The sequence below is a fragment of the Macrobrachium nipponense genome, chromosome 39, assembly GCF_015104395.2.
Source record: "Macrobrachium nipponense isolate FS-2020 chromosome 39, ASM1510439v2, whole genome shotgun sequence".
Classification (NCBI taxonomy): Eukaryota; Metazoa; Arthropoda; class Malacostraca; order Decapoda; family Palaemonidae; genus Macrobrachium; species Macrobrachium nipponense.
This window is the reverse complement of record NC_061099.1, coordinates 41,675,763-41,691,246: the sequence shown is the minus strand read 5'-3', so window position 1 is coordinate 41,691,246 and position 15,484 is coordinate 41,675,763. Positions and strand designations below refer to the sequence as shown.

Sequence of the window (15,484 nt, the reverse complement as noted above, 5' to 3'; positions counted from 1 at the left end):
GAGCGAGACAGGACAGAGCAACCAGCAAACTCTTGTAAGCATCAGTCAGGGGACATTTTGAGAGAGAGAGAGAGAGAGAGAGAGAGAGAGAGAGAGAGAGAAGAGAGAGAGAGAGAGAGATCTGGCAACCCTTCCTTTCCCAAATTGTCCCAATAAAGAGTAGAAAGATCACCATTGGAAGGACTTCATTAATAATGAGAGAGAGAGAGAGAGAGAGAGAGAGAGAGAGAGAGAGAGAGAGAGAGAGAGGGAGAGAGAATCTGGCACCCCCTTCCTCTCCCAAATTGTCCCAATAAAAGAGTAGAACGATACACCACTGGAAGGACTCCGTTAATAATGAGAGAGAGAGAGAGAGAAGAGAGAGAGAGAGAGAGAGAGAAGAGATCTAGCTCCCTCCTTTCCCAAATCGTCCGAATAAATAGATACAGGCATTGTCTAGGGATGTAATAAATATGGCCGGAGATGGAAATAAAACGCGAGTGTCGCGCGCGAATGGAAATTTAGCTGATTCTTGGGAACACACCTCAAGTCTCCCTTCAGTTTGTTTCTGCTTGTTTCGATTCGAGGGCATATTAGACGAGTTTTGTTTACCAGGGTGCATACAACAAGCGCTGTTTGTTGAATGATTACGAATACGGACAGATGGGACGAGGGGCAGCTCCCAAAAACTTGGACGAAAAATGAAAGGGGTCAGTTGTCTCTTATGTCAAGATGTGATTACTTCGATTCGGGGCGTTTATTCTGTCCAGGGTACGATGTGTACATCGTATGAATAACAGGAACTGATATGTATATGTGTGCATACATACACACACCTCTATATATATATATATATATATATATATATATATATATATATATATATATATATATATATATATATATATCAATTCAAGCTACAAATGTCCTTTAATATCTAAATTCACTTTACCTCCCAAATGATATATTTTCATATATGTACCGAAGGGGAATTTTTTAATTGATAATAATTTCGTCCCCCCATGGGATCGAACCACCGTCCAAGTGGACGGGGAACGAAATCAGGACGGTCAGTGACGCTATCCAATCAGCCAACAGAGACGCTATAAGTTCATATCGATTCTGACCTTACAAGTCACCCTCGATCTTGGGTGCTTTCGTAATTAGAATCGATATGAAACCCCGTCTACCATGTTGGCCAATTCGAGCGTTTGACAGCACGTAGCCTTTTGTTATGAATAATTAATCACATCGAACCGTGATCCATTTATATATTCAATTCGCTACAAATGTCCGTTTAATATCTAAATTCACTTTACCTCCCAAATGATATATTTTCATATATGTACCGAAGGGGAATTTTTTAATTGATAATAATTTCGTCCCCCCATGGGATCGAACCACCGTCCAAGTGGACGGGGAACGAAATCAGGACGGTCAGTGACGCTATCCAATCAGCCAACAGAGACGCTATAAGTTCATATCGATTCTGACCTTACAAGTCACCCTCGATCTTGGGTGCTTTCGTAATTAGAATCGATATGAAACCCCGTCTACCATGTTGGCCAATTCGAGCGTTTTGACAGCACGTAGCCTTGTTTTGTTATGAATAATTATCACATCGAACCGTGATCCATTTATTTATATCAATTCAAGCTACAAATGTCCTTTAATATCTAAATTCACCTTTACCTCCCCATGATATATTTCATATATGTACCGAAGGGGAATTTTTTAATTGATAATAATTTCGTCCCCCCATGGGATCGAACCACCGTCCAAGTGGACGGGGACGAAATCAGGACGGTCAGTGACGCTATCCAATCAGCCAACAGAGACGCTATAAGTTTCATATCGATTCTGGCCTTAACAAGTCACCCTCGATCTTGGGTGCTTTCGTATTAGAATCGATATGAAACCCCGTCTACCATGTTGGCCATTCGAGCGTTTGACAGCACGTACCTTTTGTTATGATAATTATCACATCGAACCGTGATCCATTTATATATCAATTCAAGCTACAAATGTCCTTTAATATCTAAATTCACTTTACCTCCCAAATGATATATTTTCATATATGTACCGAAGGGGAATTTTTTTAATTGATAATAATTCCCCTTCGGTACATTATGAAAAGATATCAGTTTGGGAGGTAAAGTGAATTTAGATATTAAAGGACATTTGTAGCTTGAATTGATATATAAATGGATCACGGTTCGATGTGATAATTATTCATACAAAAGGCTACGTGCTGTCAAACGCTCGAATTGGCCAACATGGTAGACGGGGTTTCATATCGATTCTAATTACGAAAGCACCCAAGATCGAGGGTGACTTGTAAGGCCAGAATCGATATGAACTTATAGCGTCTCTGTTGGCTGATTGGATAGCGTCACTGACCGTCCTGATTTCGTCCCCGTCCACTTGGACGGTGGTTCGTCCCGATAGGGTGGGGGACGAAATTATTATCAATTAAAAAATTCCCCTTCGGTACATATATGAAAATAAAATATATTCATTTGGGAGGTAAAGTGAATTAGATATTAAAGGACATTTGTAGCTTGAATTGATATATAAATGGATCACGGTTCGATGTGATAATTATTCATAACAAAAGGCTACGTGCTGTCCAAACGCTCGAATTGGCCAACATGGTAGACGGTTTCATATCGATTCTAATTACGAAAGCACCCAAGATCGAGGTGACTTGGTAAGGCTCCAGAAATCGATATGAACTTATAGGCGTCCCTCTGTTGGCTTGATTGGATTAGCGTCACTGACCGGGGTCCTGATTTTCGTCCCCGTCCACTTGGACGGTGGTTCGATCCCATGGGGGGACGAAATTATTATCAATTAAAAAATTCCCCTTCGGTACATATATGAAAATATATCATTTGGGAGGTAAAGTGAATTTAGTATTAAAGGACATTTGTAGCTTGAATTGATATATATGGATCACGTTCGATGTGATAATTATTCATAACAAAAGCTACGTGCTGTCAAACGCTCGAATTGGCCAACATGGTAGACGGGTTTTCATATCGATTCTAATTACGAAAGCACCCAAGATCGAGGGTGACTTGTAAGGCCAGAATCGATATGAACTTATAGCGTCTCTGTTGGCTGATTGGATAGCGTCACTGACCGTCCTGATTCGTCCCCGTCCACTTGGACGTGGTTCGATCCCATGGGGGGACGAAATTAAATTATCAATTAAAAAATTCCCTTCGGTACATATATAAAATATATCATTGTGGAGGTAAAGTGAATTTTAGATATTAAAGGACATTTGTAGCTTGAATTGATATATAAATGGGATCACGGTTCGAGTGATAATTATTCATAACAAAAGGCTACGTGCTGTCAACCGCTCGAACAATTGGCCAACATCGGTAGGACGGGGTTCATATCGATTCTAATTACGAAAGCACCCAAGATCGAGGGTGACTTGTAAGGCCAGAATCGATATGAACTTATAGCGTCTCTGTTGGCTGATTGGATAGCGTCACTGACTGTCCTGATTTCGTCCCCGTCCACTTGGACGGTGGTTCGATCCCATGGGGGGACGAAATTATTATCAATTAAAAAATTCCCCTTCGGTACATATATGAAAATATATCATTTGGGAGGTAAAGTGAATTTAGATATTAAAGGACATTTGTAGCTTGAATTGATATATTAAATGGATCACGGTTCGATGTGATAATTATTCATATATATATATATATATATATATATATATATATATATATATATATATATATATATATATATAGAGGCAGGGTAGGTGAGAGAGAGAGACAGAGAGAGAGCGAGCCTCTTTAGGCCGAATAATTTGCACCCAAAATAGCACTGACCAAGGAGAGCCGTTATCCACGTCGCTGGTAGGAAAGAGAGAGACACATAGAGAGAGACACATAGAGAGAGAGAGAGAGAGAGAGAGAGAGAGAGAGAGAGAGAGAGTTGCAGAGATTTAAAGTAACATCGTTTTCACGAATGTGCACTGACTTTCTTAGGAGAAAATCAATTCATAATTTATGTTATTTTGATAGAATAAGTAGGTGAAAGCTCGTACATAATTAATAACATTATCTAAGTAATGTTAATTTTACGAATATTTGTGTAAACAGTTTTGCTTATGTCTAGAGATTTCCTCTGGTTGAAAAACATATATATATATATATATATATATATATATATATATATATATTATATATATATATATATATATATATATATATATATATCATATATCATATCATATCATATAAACCTTTCAGCAGATATTCATAAAATTAACATTACTTGAATAGTGTTATTAATTATGTACGAGCTTCCACCTACTTATTCTATCAAAATAACATAAATTATGAATTGATTTTCTCCTAAGAAAGTCAGTGCACATTCGTGCAAACGATGTTACTTTAAATCTCTGCAACACTCTCTCTCTCTCTCTCTCTCTCTCTCTCTCTCTCTCCCCTACTAGCGACGTGGATAAGCCTCTTCTTAGTCAGTGCCTATTTTGGGTGCAATTATTCGGCTTAAAGAGGCCTCTCTCTCTCTCTCTCTCTCTCTCCTTCCCTGCCTCTGGTGTGCCATTGTTACCGTCTGTTATTGTTTCTTATCTGGGTTTTGTTAGTCATATCGTTTCGTATTGAGGAAGCAGTTTTAGAAAGGATAATGATATGCCTTGATGCTGGTCTAGTTTCCTTTTCATGTGGTTTCGTGTTCTTTGGTGCTATAGTTTCGTTCTGGTTCGTAGGACGGATATAGATGTGCTGTTGTATGTGTATGTATGCATATATGGATGCATATATATGTGTGTATATATATATACACATACACACACAAATATATATAGTATATATATACTTTGTGCGTATGTTACATACGAGGCAAAATTGTGATCAGGTAGCTTGGTTATGAGGGAAAAGAGAGAGAGAGAGAGAGAGAGGAGAGAGAGAAGAGAGAGAGAGAGAGAGGAGAGAGAGAGAGAGAGAGAGAGAGATTATTCATCAATATCCTTCAGATATTTGCAGTTGCCGTTAACATCATTCATTTGTTTTTCCTAGTTTCTCTAGTTTAGTTTGCCAGTTCTTTAAACTTAGACAAAATTGTTGTGGAACTTTATTTTTCTTACACATAAACAAACTAATGCGTTGTATTCACCCAAAATTTCCCTTTCCTTAAATGTTAAATAAGCTAAGGCCTTTCAATAAAATAATTTCCCTTTCCTTTATTATTTAAATAGCTCAAGTCTTTTCCATTCAACAAAATTTCCCTTTTCTTAATTATTAAAATAAGCTTAGACACAAAATCTTCCCTTTCCTTTAATTATTTAAATATCCCAATGCTTTTTCATTCAACAAAATTTCCCTTTCCGTTAATTATTCAAATAGATCAAGTCTTTTCCATTCAACAATATTTCCCTTTCCTTTATTATTAAAACAAACTAAGGCCTTTTAATAAACAAAATTTTCCCTTTCCTTTAATTAATTCAAATATCCCAACACTTTTCCATTCAACAATATTTCCTTTCCTTTAATTATTCAATAGGTCAAGTTTTTTTTTTTTCATTCAACAAAATTTTAAAATTTTTCCCTTTCCTTTAATTATTCAAATAGAGCAAGTCTTTTTCCATTCAACAAAATTTCCCTTTCCTTAAGCCCAAAGACATTTTATTCACCATAGTTCCACCTTTCATACCAAAATTACAAAGCAAGATTTCGGAACATTTTCTTCCACCATGAAATTCCCTTTTATTAAAAAAAAAAAAAAAAAAAATCAGCGATCTCCCCTTCATTACCTATACTAAGCTACAAGGCGCCGCCGCAATTGAGCATTCTAAGCAGTGGGTTCTGATTCTATGCCACTACGTCCACTTAGCGAGCGAGAGCGAACTTATCTCCTTCGCCGATCAGCGGCCCATTAGCAGTTAGGGAGAAGTTCAGTTGAATTTTTAAACGGTGCGCGAACGACCGTCGCAACGGACCGTCGGGAGATGAGAGGCAGAACATTCGTGCCCGTTACGGTTGATGGTGGCTGACCTCCGGATGGGCTTGTGGGTGTTTGGGGTGCGGGGGGGCCGGGTCCGGCCGGAAGGGCTGGTTTGATGGAGAGAGAGAGAGAGAGAGAGAGAGAGAGAGAGAGAGGTGGGGGTTATATCTGATGAAAGGTGGCAACCGGTGAATGCGATGCTCACCTCATAGAGGTAATCCTGAGAGAGAGAGAGAGAGAGAGAGAGTGGGCGGCGAGATGGTGGTTGTTATTTGATGTAAGGTTGCAAACGGTGAACGCATTGCTTACCCCTCGAGGTAATCCTGATCACTCACGACTATTCTCTCTCTCTCTCTCTCTCTCTCTCTCCTCTCTCTCTCTCTCTTTCTCTCTCCCCAATTGTTAACCACCATCCTATAACAGTCGACTAACAACTAACTAGAATAAATTACTTCTGGGTATACAGAGAGAGAGAGAGAGAGAGAGAGAGAGAATTATGCACCTCGACTGTAAAGCAAACCTAATTAAGAAATGCACCTGAGACTGCCTAAGACACTTTGTGGTAATTGCATGTAATGTAAGATAAGAAATATTTGCAGTTATAGAGAATTCAAAATAGGGAAGACTGCATCTATTGAAGCTTGATGTAAGAGCTAAGGTTTCATTTTTCTGCATAAATTTCTCAGATTCATAAGTAGTCTATAACCAGAAGAAGTTCCGCTGGAAGTACAAAATGTGTCAAATTCTGTAATGCTAAAAAATCAATAATTACACCAAATTTACAAAAAATATGCAAACCAATTAGGAAGTTAGATCAAACAATGATTTAAATTAAGGGACTCTAGCAGGCAAATCATTTGGCAATTTGAAATAACTTTAACCTGGAACCTCAACGTGCAAGAAAGGATGCAAAGCATTACTACCGTAAAATAGTTCTCCTCGGATTTTAAAATCTAATAATAACCGTTTCATCCATTTATTTTCGCTAATTTATTTATTACCTGATTTCTTTCAGTATTTCCTATTACCTTCTTTTATTTCCTTCAAATGAGTACCATACCACTCGCCGGAAGACTAAATTTCGAGTCTCAAGACCCCTGTGACCTTGTTCCACAAGAATAAGTTTCGTCTTCTGATTAGAAATAATATCCTGGGCAAAGATCTTCAGATTAGGAAAATTTTACAATGTGAACTACAGAGAATGCAAATTTGAATATTCAATAAAGTGGTTCCACTGCCTATACAACTCACAACCCAGCTGCCGAGAGCAAAAACACTTATCAGTTAAGCAAATTAACCTAAGGAACAAGGAGCAGTAATGACGAAACCTAGTTAATTATTCTCGTGAATCTACAGAAAGGCGAATCAGTGATTGAAACTTACATTGTATCGGTTGATTTAGACGTTCAATTTTGGCATGACAGATGATAGAGAAGTTAAAGAAATATAAAAATCATTGAGGTAATACACTGCAAAAGCAGATTTTTTTCGGGGGGCGGGGGTTTACATAATAAAAAAAAAGAATTTGGAACTTCACACTCTTAAATCAAAAATATAACGAAAACGAAAAAAAAAAAATTAAGACGAAATTCTTTGATTCGCAAAAATATTTTTTCCCAAAATTCCCTCCATGCAAAACGAGCCTGATAAACACTCGAGTACCTAAGAGGTACGAGTGTTGAAGAGAGAGAGAGAGAGAGAGAGAGAGAGAGAGAGAGAGAGAGAGATAAAAGGATGCAGAAGCACTTGGAGGGTCATTCACTACAAACTCAGAATCCGGACCGTCAACAACAGCGTCTCACCTCTGCCAATACGATTTTAATGTCTGCCAGATGCCATAGCCGGCATGCCGTCCGCTTCTTCATGTGGCCGAATTATAAAATATTCAGTACTTTTATTATTCTCGCTTGGTAGAATCGGTTCTGTAAGTTGTGACAAAGGCGTCTCAATGTGGAAAGGAAAAAGGGAAATGTTATAGAAGCAACCTGACGCAGATCGAGGATTTTTGTTGACAGAAATTAATGTAAGAGTTGTGACAAAGGCGTCTCAATGTGGAAACAGGGAAAAGTTATAGAAGCAATTGGACACAGGGCGAGGAATCTCACCCCACGGAACAGCCTGCTCCTCTCGCTTGGCAGGTTGTGTGGTATTTGCAGCAAACAGTTTATCTCTGAAATTAAGAGTGAGAATTTGTTTTAAGAAAATCCCAGCGCTCTGTTTATCACACCCAAAACACGCAAATATACCAACTGTCTTCATCCATAAAATTATGCTCATGTGTAATGATTAACCAAAACAGGTTTATACACAGCCCTACATGAACCACCATGGCATCTACATATACAGGGATGAAAATAAATATAAAGAAAAAAGAAAGAAATGTCTTAATGTTTTGTCTCAATAATACTTCCTCCTGAATAATGTTTTCTCATATATCCATTTAAGCAAAGAGGACCTCCCTTTTCTAAGACGGCAGAATGATAGCTGTAGTACTTTCACTTATAAGCAGTGCAGGAAGTGAATTTTATCCTCATGCCCCCTTCACCCCCGCCCCGCCCCCGCCCCCAAATCGAATATTTTTAGAGCCACTTCATTTAACTCAGATCTTCTCCTACTCTCTCTACCTGAATATAAGTGTAATGCATAGAAAAGTCCCCCCCTCAACCAGGAGTGACGACGGCCGCTTGTAGCAACAGCAAAAAGACGGAAGGAAAAAAAAAAAACATATGGGAGAATCTGTCAACGAGCTGTCAGTCTCGATTTGAGTAACGGCAACAAATAACATAAATGCTGTCATCGGAACCCGCAAAAATACTACACTGACAGCTACCAGTAAAGTCCCCTTTTTTATACAAAGTTGACGTTGATACTAAGCTGTAGACTGATGGAGAGAGAGAGAGAGAGAGAGAGAGAGAGAGAGAGAGAGAGAGAGAATGTTGCTAAGGACATCGGAACCGTGTTCTCTGTGTTCTAGATTTTGCTACGCCCGGAATGCAGACGAAGTAACAAAGTAATAATTAAAACGAGGGCTATATTAAGGAAAGAATAGCTGGGTAACCCTATGAAGCGCTGGTTACGACTACCAGTAAGTCGCTGACTTGCATTTAACCTGTTTAGAGACTTGTGTGCGATAAGTTGCCGACATGTGTTCAAGACACGTTTTCCCTACAGTGTATAGACTCACCTTAACTCTAATCCAATCAAGTCCTATGAGAAAGAATATATAATTTATAGCTGTTCTTTGCATTTTAACGTAACCAAATATTAAAGTATTTGTTGCTCTACTTATTGCATTTCCCTTGAAAAACTGTTAGAAATTTTTTAACCTCAGTAGACTACGTATTTATTATGAAAACAACGCAAATGGTCAACGCTGATGTGCAAGGCAGAACGTTTTTCTGCCTATTGTCAGTCTCGTTAATCCAGCTTTAGTATGGGCTGTGACGTCGGTTCTGCTATCAAGAGTGATTCATGGCATATAACCTCCAATAATAGTGACCCTTAAATGCATTATCGACGTTGATTACCTTCAAAAGACTGTGATGCTTCTTTTTTTATTTTTTTTGATAGATGCATATTGATCATTTTTTAGCTCGTATACAGAGTTTTAAAATGATTACTTTATAGCAATTAGTGTTTCATAAATGTAAACACTATGAATAATGTTACATAGTGAGTATTTTATATTTAGGACATCTGTATTTATACACAAGTCCATACACACGGCCATTAACCTAAAAAAAAAAAATTTCTTTCTTTCTTTTTGAATTGTGACTTATTTCCATTCTCGAAATGTGGATCTTTTATAACACTCATTCTTGATGATAGACCGAAATATTTTCGTTTATATATATATATATATATATTATATATATATATATATATATATATATATATATATCATTATATATATATATATTAGTATTTTATCATTTATCCTCCATATTATAAAATTCACTCCGGTGTATTTATGCTATATAGAGCATTTATTACTTATTATTATTATTATCATTATCATTATTATTATTATTATTATTATTGGATTATTATTAGATATTAGTTATTATTATATTATTATAGTACATTGCATACATCATATATATATACATACAATATAGTATAGATATATATATATAGATATATAGTATAGAATATGATATATATAATATAATAGTATATATATATATATATAATATATATATATATATATATATATATATATATATACACACAATATGCACATACATAAACACATACACGCGCGCACATAAACACACGAAGCAAATTCATAATTCAACCAATCGCAGGAAATCAGTCTCACATGAGAGCCATGATTTGTCAGAGCGTTAAAAAGGAAAAAAAAAAAAATGGCAAAAGCAGCAGACTGGTGAAATGTTTCGGCATGCAGGATTTAATTGGATTTTGAGCCTGACTAAGCACTCGACACCTTTTCTCCGACTCTTCCACCTCATTGTTAGAGTTCGCTCGGATTTTTCATTTTTTTATTTTAACCACCACTTTGTCATGTTTCGGATTTGAAAAAAAAGCAGACTAAATAAAAGACGGATTTACTGGTATTCGTGAAAAATATTTCATATGTGAAAAAAAAATGTAAGACAGATGTATTATACTCGTGAAAAATATTTCAGACTTAAAACAAAAAGAAATGTCAGAGTTTCGGATTTACTAAAAAAGAAAAAAAAAAAAAAGACAGTAATAGTATATTCATGAAAAATGTTTAGGAGAAAAATATATATGTGTATATATAAGACAAATGTACTACATTCGTGAAAAATATTTCGGATTTAAAAAAAATAATAAAAGACAGATGTACTGTATTTGTGGAAAATGTTTCGGATTTAAATAAAACAAAAGAGAGTGGTATTATATTCTTGAAAACTGTTAAATATAATATTAACTTGCAAAAGTAGAGACTATGAGTGTGTGAATTTATGGGGTTTTCCTCCCACTTTGTCAAATTTTGTTAAATCTAATAGTTGCTTGGAGGAGATGAGAGAGAGAGATGAGGAGGAGCGAGAGAGTAGAGATGGAGAGAGAGGAGGAGAGATAATTATAATTTACTATGGAATACGGACGATACAAATATACTCAAGGTTTTACATGAGAGAAAGAAAATTAACCTTACAATAATCTCTCTCTCTCTCTCTCTCTCTCTCTCTCTCTCTCTCTCTCTCTCTCTCTCTCTCTCTCTCTCTCTTTCTTATGTAAAAGCTTAAAAGTCTTAATATCACCCTCATTCCTAGTTAAATTTATCATCTTCATCGCGCTCTCTCCCTCCCCCCCCTCCCCCCCCCCTCCCCCCCCCCCCCCCTCTCTCTCTCTCTCTTTTCCCACTGCCGACCTGCCATTGATTGTAAACACCGCATGCACCAAAAGCCCTCCTCGTCAAAGACGAAGACAAAACCAGCTCTGAGTAAATATGTATCATTTCAAATAGAGGGACAAATATTTGTGTAGGGCCCTGAAGGAGGAGAGAGAGAGAGAGAGAGAGAGAGAGAGAGAGAGGACCTCAGGTAGGTGGAGCTCTTCATGAGGTATGAACCTCATAAAAAAACGAAAAAAAAAACGAGTCTTTGTCAATAGAGAACAGGGTTCTTTTGAGGAAAAAGAGGAAGGTAATATGCCACTGCTTTCAGCTGCCTCTCACCTCTTCAAGAGACTTTGTATAGGTAAAGAGAGAGAGAGAGAGAGAGAGAGAGAGAGAGAGAGAGAGAGAGAGTCCTTAGGGTTGACGCGCCAAAAGAAGCGTATTTCCGTAGTTCAATGGCGTTTTTGTTTATTTTCATCGGTGATGTTTGGGTACCGCTTACGTCGGAGCGTTGCAGGTCATTAAATGTGCAATACCCAGGCACTATGTGACCCCCAGGTATTATATAGGACTTGCCATCACAGGCATGGAGTTTATGTTGGTTGCTCCGAGTCCTGAAGTCTACACAAGGCATCCCAGGCCATCTAACACATCGCAACTTTTAGCCCACGTCAAAGCTTCAGTAAAAACATAATCATAAACGCATGTCGGAAGCTTGTAGCATATAGTACATATAATAAACAAGTTGAAAACAAGTTAACGATCTTTGGCACCGCTACTTTTTTTCCTTTTTTTAAATTATTGTATATAAATTCAGATTCGAAATAAAGTAATATTATTATCATTATTATTATATTATAACCACCTCGGAAACTTGTCTCATGCATGTCACAAACAGACTGAAAACAAGTCAACGACTATAAGTGAAGAACGAAACTTTGGCCATCGATAATCGAATGAACAGCAGGCGATGGACTACAAATAAGTCATTGACTTGCATGCAACCTGTTTGAGACTTCTGTGGGATGACATGTCGACAGATGTACCAATATGTCGTTGACTTGTGTTCAACATGTGTATAATGTTTGGGATCAGGTGCCAACGGGCAAGTCCTTGACTTGTATGCAACATGTCAGTGAAGTATTTTGAAAGAGGTGTCCATGTGTGAACCACTAAGTCGTTGGCTTGTACGCAAACTGACTGTGACATGTGTGCGACAAGTCGTAGACATGATTAGGACACGCTTTACTGTAGCAAAACCCTTTATCGCAAGGGTCCGTTCTGGCTCAAGGCAATCTAAACCAAGCACTAACCAACTTTCAGATAATAAACATTGCCAATGGCAGTTCTGTAATTATTTTGGTTTCACTTGACAATGCTGTTATTATGGTCAGGTTGCCACTGTATTATTGTCATAATCAACACTGCCGCAGTTGACTGTGGTTGCTTTGTTGACATGAGTGGAGAGACTTCACGGATGAAAGGTCGTCAACAAGGAGGAGATTCGGGTCTCACTGTTTGAAGAAATCCTGGCCATGAACGCCAAGATGATGATGATGACGACGACGACGACGACGAGGAGGAGGAGGAGGAGGAGGAGGAGGAGGAGGAGGAGGAGGAGGAGGAGGAGAGCAGCAGCAGCAGGAGGAGGATCACTATTATGAAGATGACGAAATTCATGTTGATAATGATAAAACGCAAGGACCAGAAAATATTGGAGAACATGAAAATAGGTTTGATTTTAAGATGCTGATGATGAAATTGAATTATTATTATTATTATTATCATTATTATTATTATTATTATTATTATTATTATTATTATTATTATTATTATTATTATTATTATTATTATTATTATTAATTGAATGCTCATACAAAACAAGATGAATCAGAAAACAAAATAAAATAAATATGAGATTAATTAGAAAAAAATAGAAAATAGAGTATAAAAAAATACCGATTTAATTCTTTAAACCTTAATGCACAAAAGATTATATATCTGAGATCTTGCTATTGCCTTTTTTCAATATTTACTTAATTAATACATTAACAATAAAGCTACCTTGTTCTCCACTTAATTCCTCGAACGTTCCACGAACTGGAAGAAAACACCGACGTCGGTTTCCCAGAATCAATTTCTTTAGAAAATTGGTAACTTTCCGCGGCCAATTACAAACGCGGCAAGAAACTAAAATAGACCAAGGATTGCGTGCGGTTGATGGCGCTCTTTGTTTAAGCACGAGATCGTACAATAAACAGTACATGTAAATCATTTACATCGATTACTGTCCGTGCGTTTAAGTGCGGGCGAGCCAGAAAGGCATCTATTTTTGTCCGTTCTTCGTTTGAGAGTAAACACTATATAATTCGCTCTCCATTTCGTCAAACGTACATACTACAGTCTTTCTGGGTTATTTTCTTTTCATTATCACGCTATTTCAACTTTTCCTTATCTTTTGGGACTTTTAATATTAAATGTCAGTGTAAGGACGAGGTCACCTTGCCGACCTGACCAAGGTGGCCTCGTCGTGATTATGGTATCGCGGGTTTCGTTTCCTTTCCCGCTACTGGACATCATGGTTTCTTCATATTTCTTTGAAGTTGGAGCTCAAGGCTTTGTAGTGACAGGCGTATCCAAAAATTAAAATCAATAATAATAATAATAATAATAATAATAATAATAACTAATATAATAATAATAATAATAATAATAATAATAATAATAATAATAATAATAATAATTAATAATTAAGAAAAATAACAAAAAAAATAAAAAAAGAGCACATTCCCAAAAAATTATAAATAAAAAATAAAAAAATAAAAAAAGATAAAAAAAAATTTGAGAAGTTAAGATGGAATTGTGGCTAATACAATTACATACGTATGTGGTAAAAATGACCAGTAGATTCTATATATACAAAGTATACTGTACGTAAATACGGAGGCCGCTTTCTCTTCCCTTCCTGAAGCGATGCAAGAACAAGCAAAAAGGCAGATTCTTCCCCACCCCCTAAACCCCTAACCCCCACACACCCCCCACCCCCCTAAAACCTCTCCAGCGACGCACAGAACGACCGGCGTTATTAAGACTTTCGCATTCGCCAGCCCGAAATAACTTTAACTCGGTCTCGGCGATGAATAACTAATGACAACCGTGGAATGCAATTACGTGTAATTACTCCAGCCATTATGCTGAGCCCGGCAGTTGAGAAGACTTTCTGTGTTTGTTGTTGCTGTGATTAAAAGAATTTAAGGCCTGAGCGAGGTAATGGACATGGGGGAGAAGGAAGGGAAAATCTCTCTCTCTCTCTCTCTCTCTCTCTCTCTCTCTCTCCTATGGAGGCCCCAAATCTAACTTTGTATCTTTGATTTGAGCCCAAAGGAGGTTGGCTTGCTCTCTCTCTCTCTCTCTCTCTCTCTCTCTCTCTCTCTCTCTCTCTCTCTCTCTCTCCATGGAACCCAAATCTAACTTAGTATCCTTTATTTGAGCCAAAGAAGGGTTGCTTCTCCTCTCTCTCTCTCTCTCTCTCTCTCTCATGGAACCCAAATCTAACTTAGTATCCTTTATTTGAGCCCAAAGGAGGCTCTCTCTCTCTCTCTCTTCTCTCTCTCTCTCTCTCTCTCTCTCTCTCTCTCTCCATGGAACACAAATTCGTAAGGCTCTTAAGAATTTGTTCCCCAGATTTCCTGGAAAAAGAATTTGAACTAATTCGCAAGCAACTTTCATCTTTAAAGTATCCTGACCATAATAATTGAGAAAGCATTCAAAAAAGCAAACGTAATTTTCTACCGACCCCCTAAAGACAAGACCAGAGACACACCCAACAATAAAATAAAAATTCCCCACCTGGAGACGATTAAGAGAGTAACTCACACCCTTGGGAAAATCCAACCCTTTTGCATTTACCTACCCAAATACCTTAGCCAAATCCCTGATTAACGTCCAACAAAAGACATCGCCCAAAGACTCTGGGGTATATGAGATCCCATGCCAGGACTGTGACCAATCTTACATCGGATTTACAGGTAAATCACTTCCCCAGAGATTAATTACAACACAAACGGTCAGTTAGGTATGGACAACAGAAACTCGGCTATTTTCAATCATATAAATGAACATAACCATAGAATAAACTGGAATATGTCACGTGTAATTTATAGCAGCAACTGCCGGTAC

General features: G+C 37.4%; 1 protein-coding gene across 1 annotated transcript in view; it reads right to left on the bottom strand.

Moving 5' to 3' along the window:
- The window catches only part of LOC135210434 (E3 ubiquitin-protein ligase RNF34-like), a 23,534-nt gene extending 10,549 nt beyond the window's left edge, over positions 1 to 12,985 (bottom strand). The window contains exons 1-2 of the mRNA XM_064243332.1: positions 12,821 to 12,985; positions 11,842 to 11,963 (exon numbers count right to left, since the gene is read on the bottom strand). Coding sequence (XP_064099402.1) covers positions 11,842 to 11,963; positions 12,821 to 12,985 — 287 coding nt within the window. The remainder of the gene's footprint in view (positions 1 to 11,841; positions 11,964 to 12,820) is intronic.
- Between the last annotated feature and the right edge of the window lie 2,499 nt (positions 12,986 to 15,484).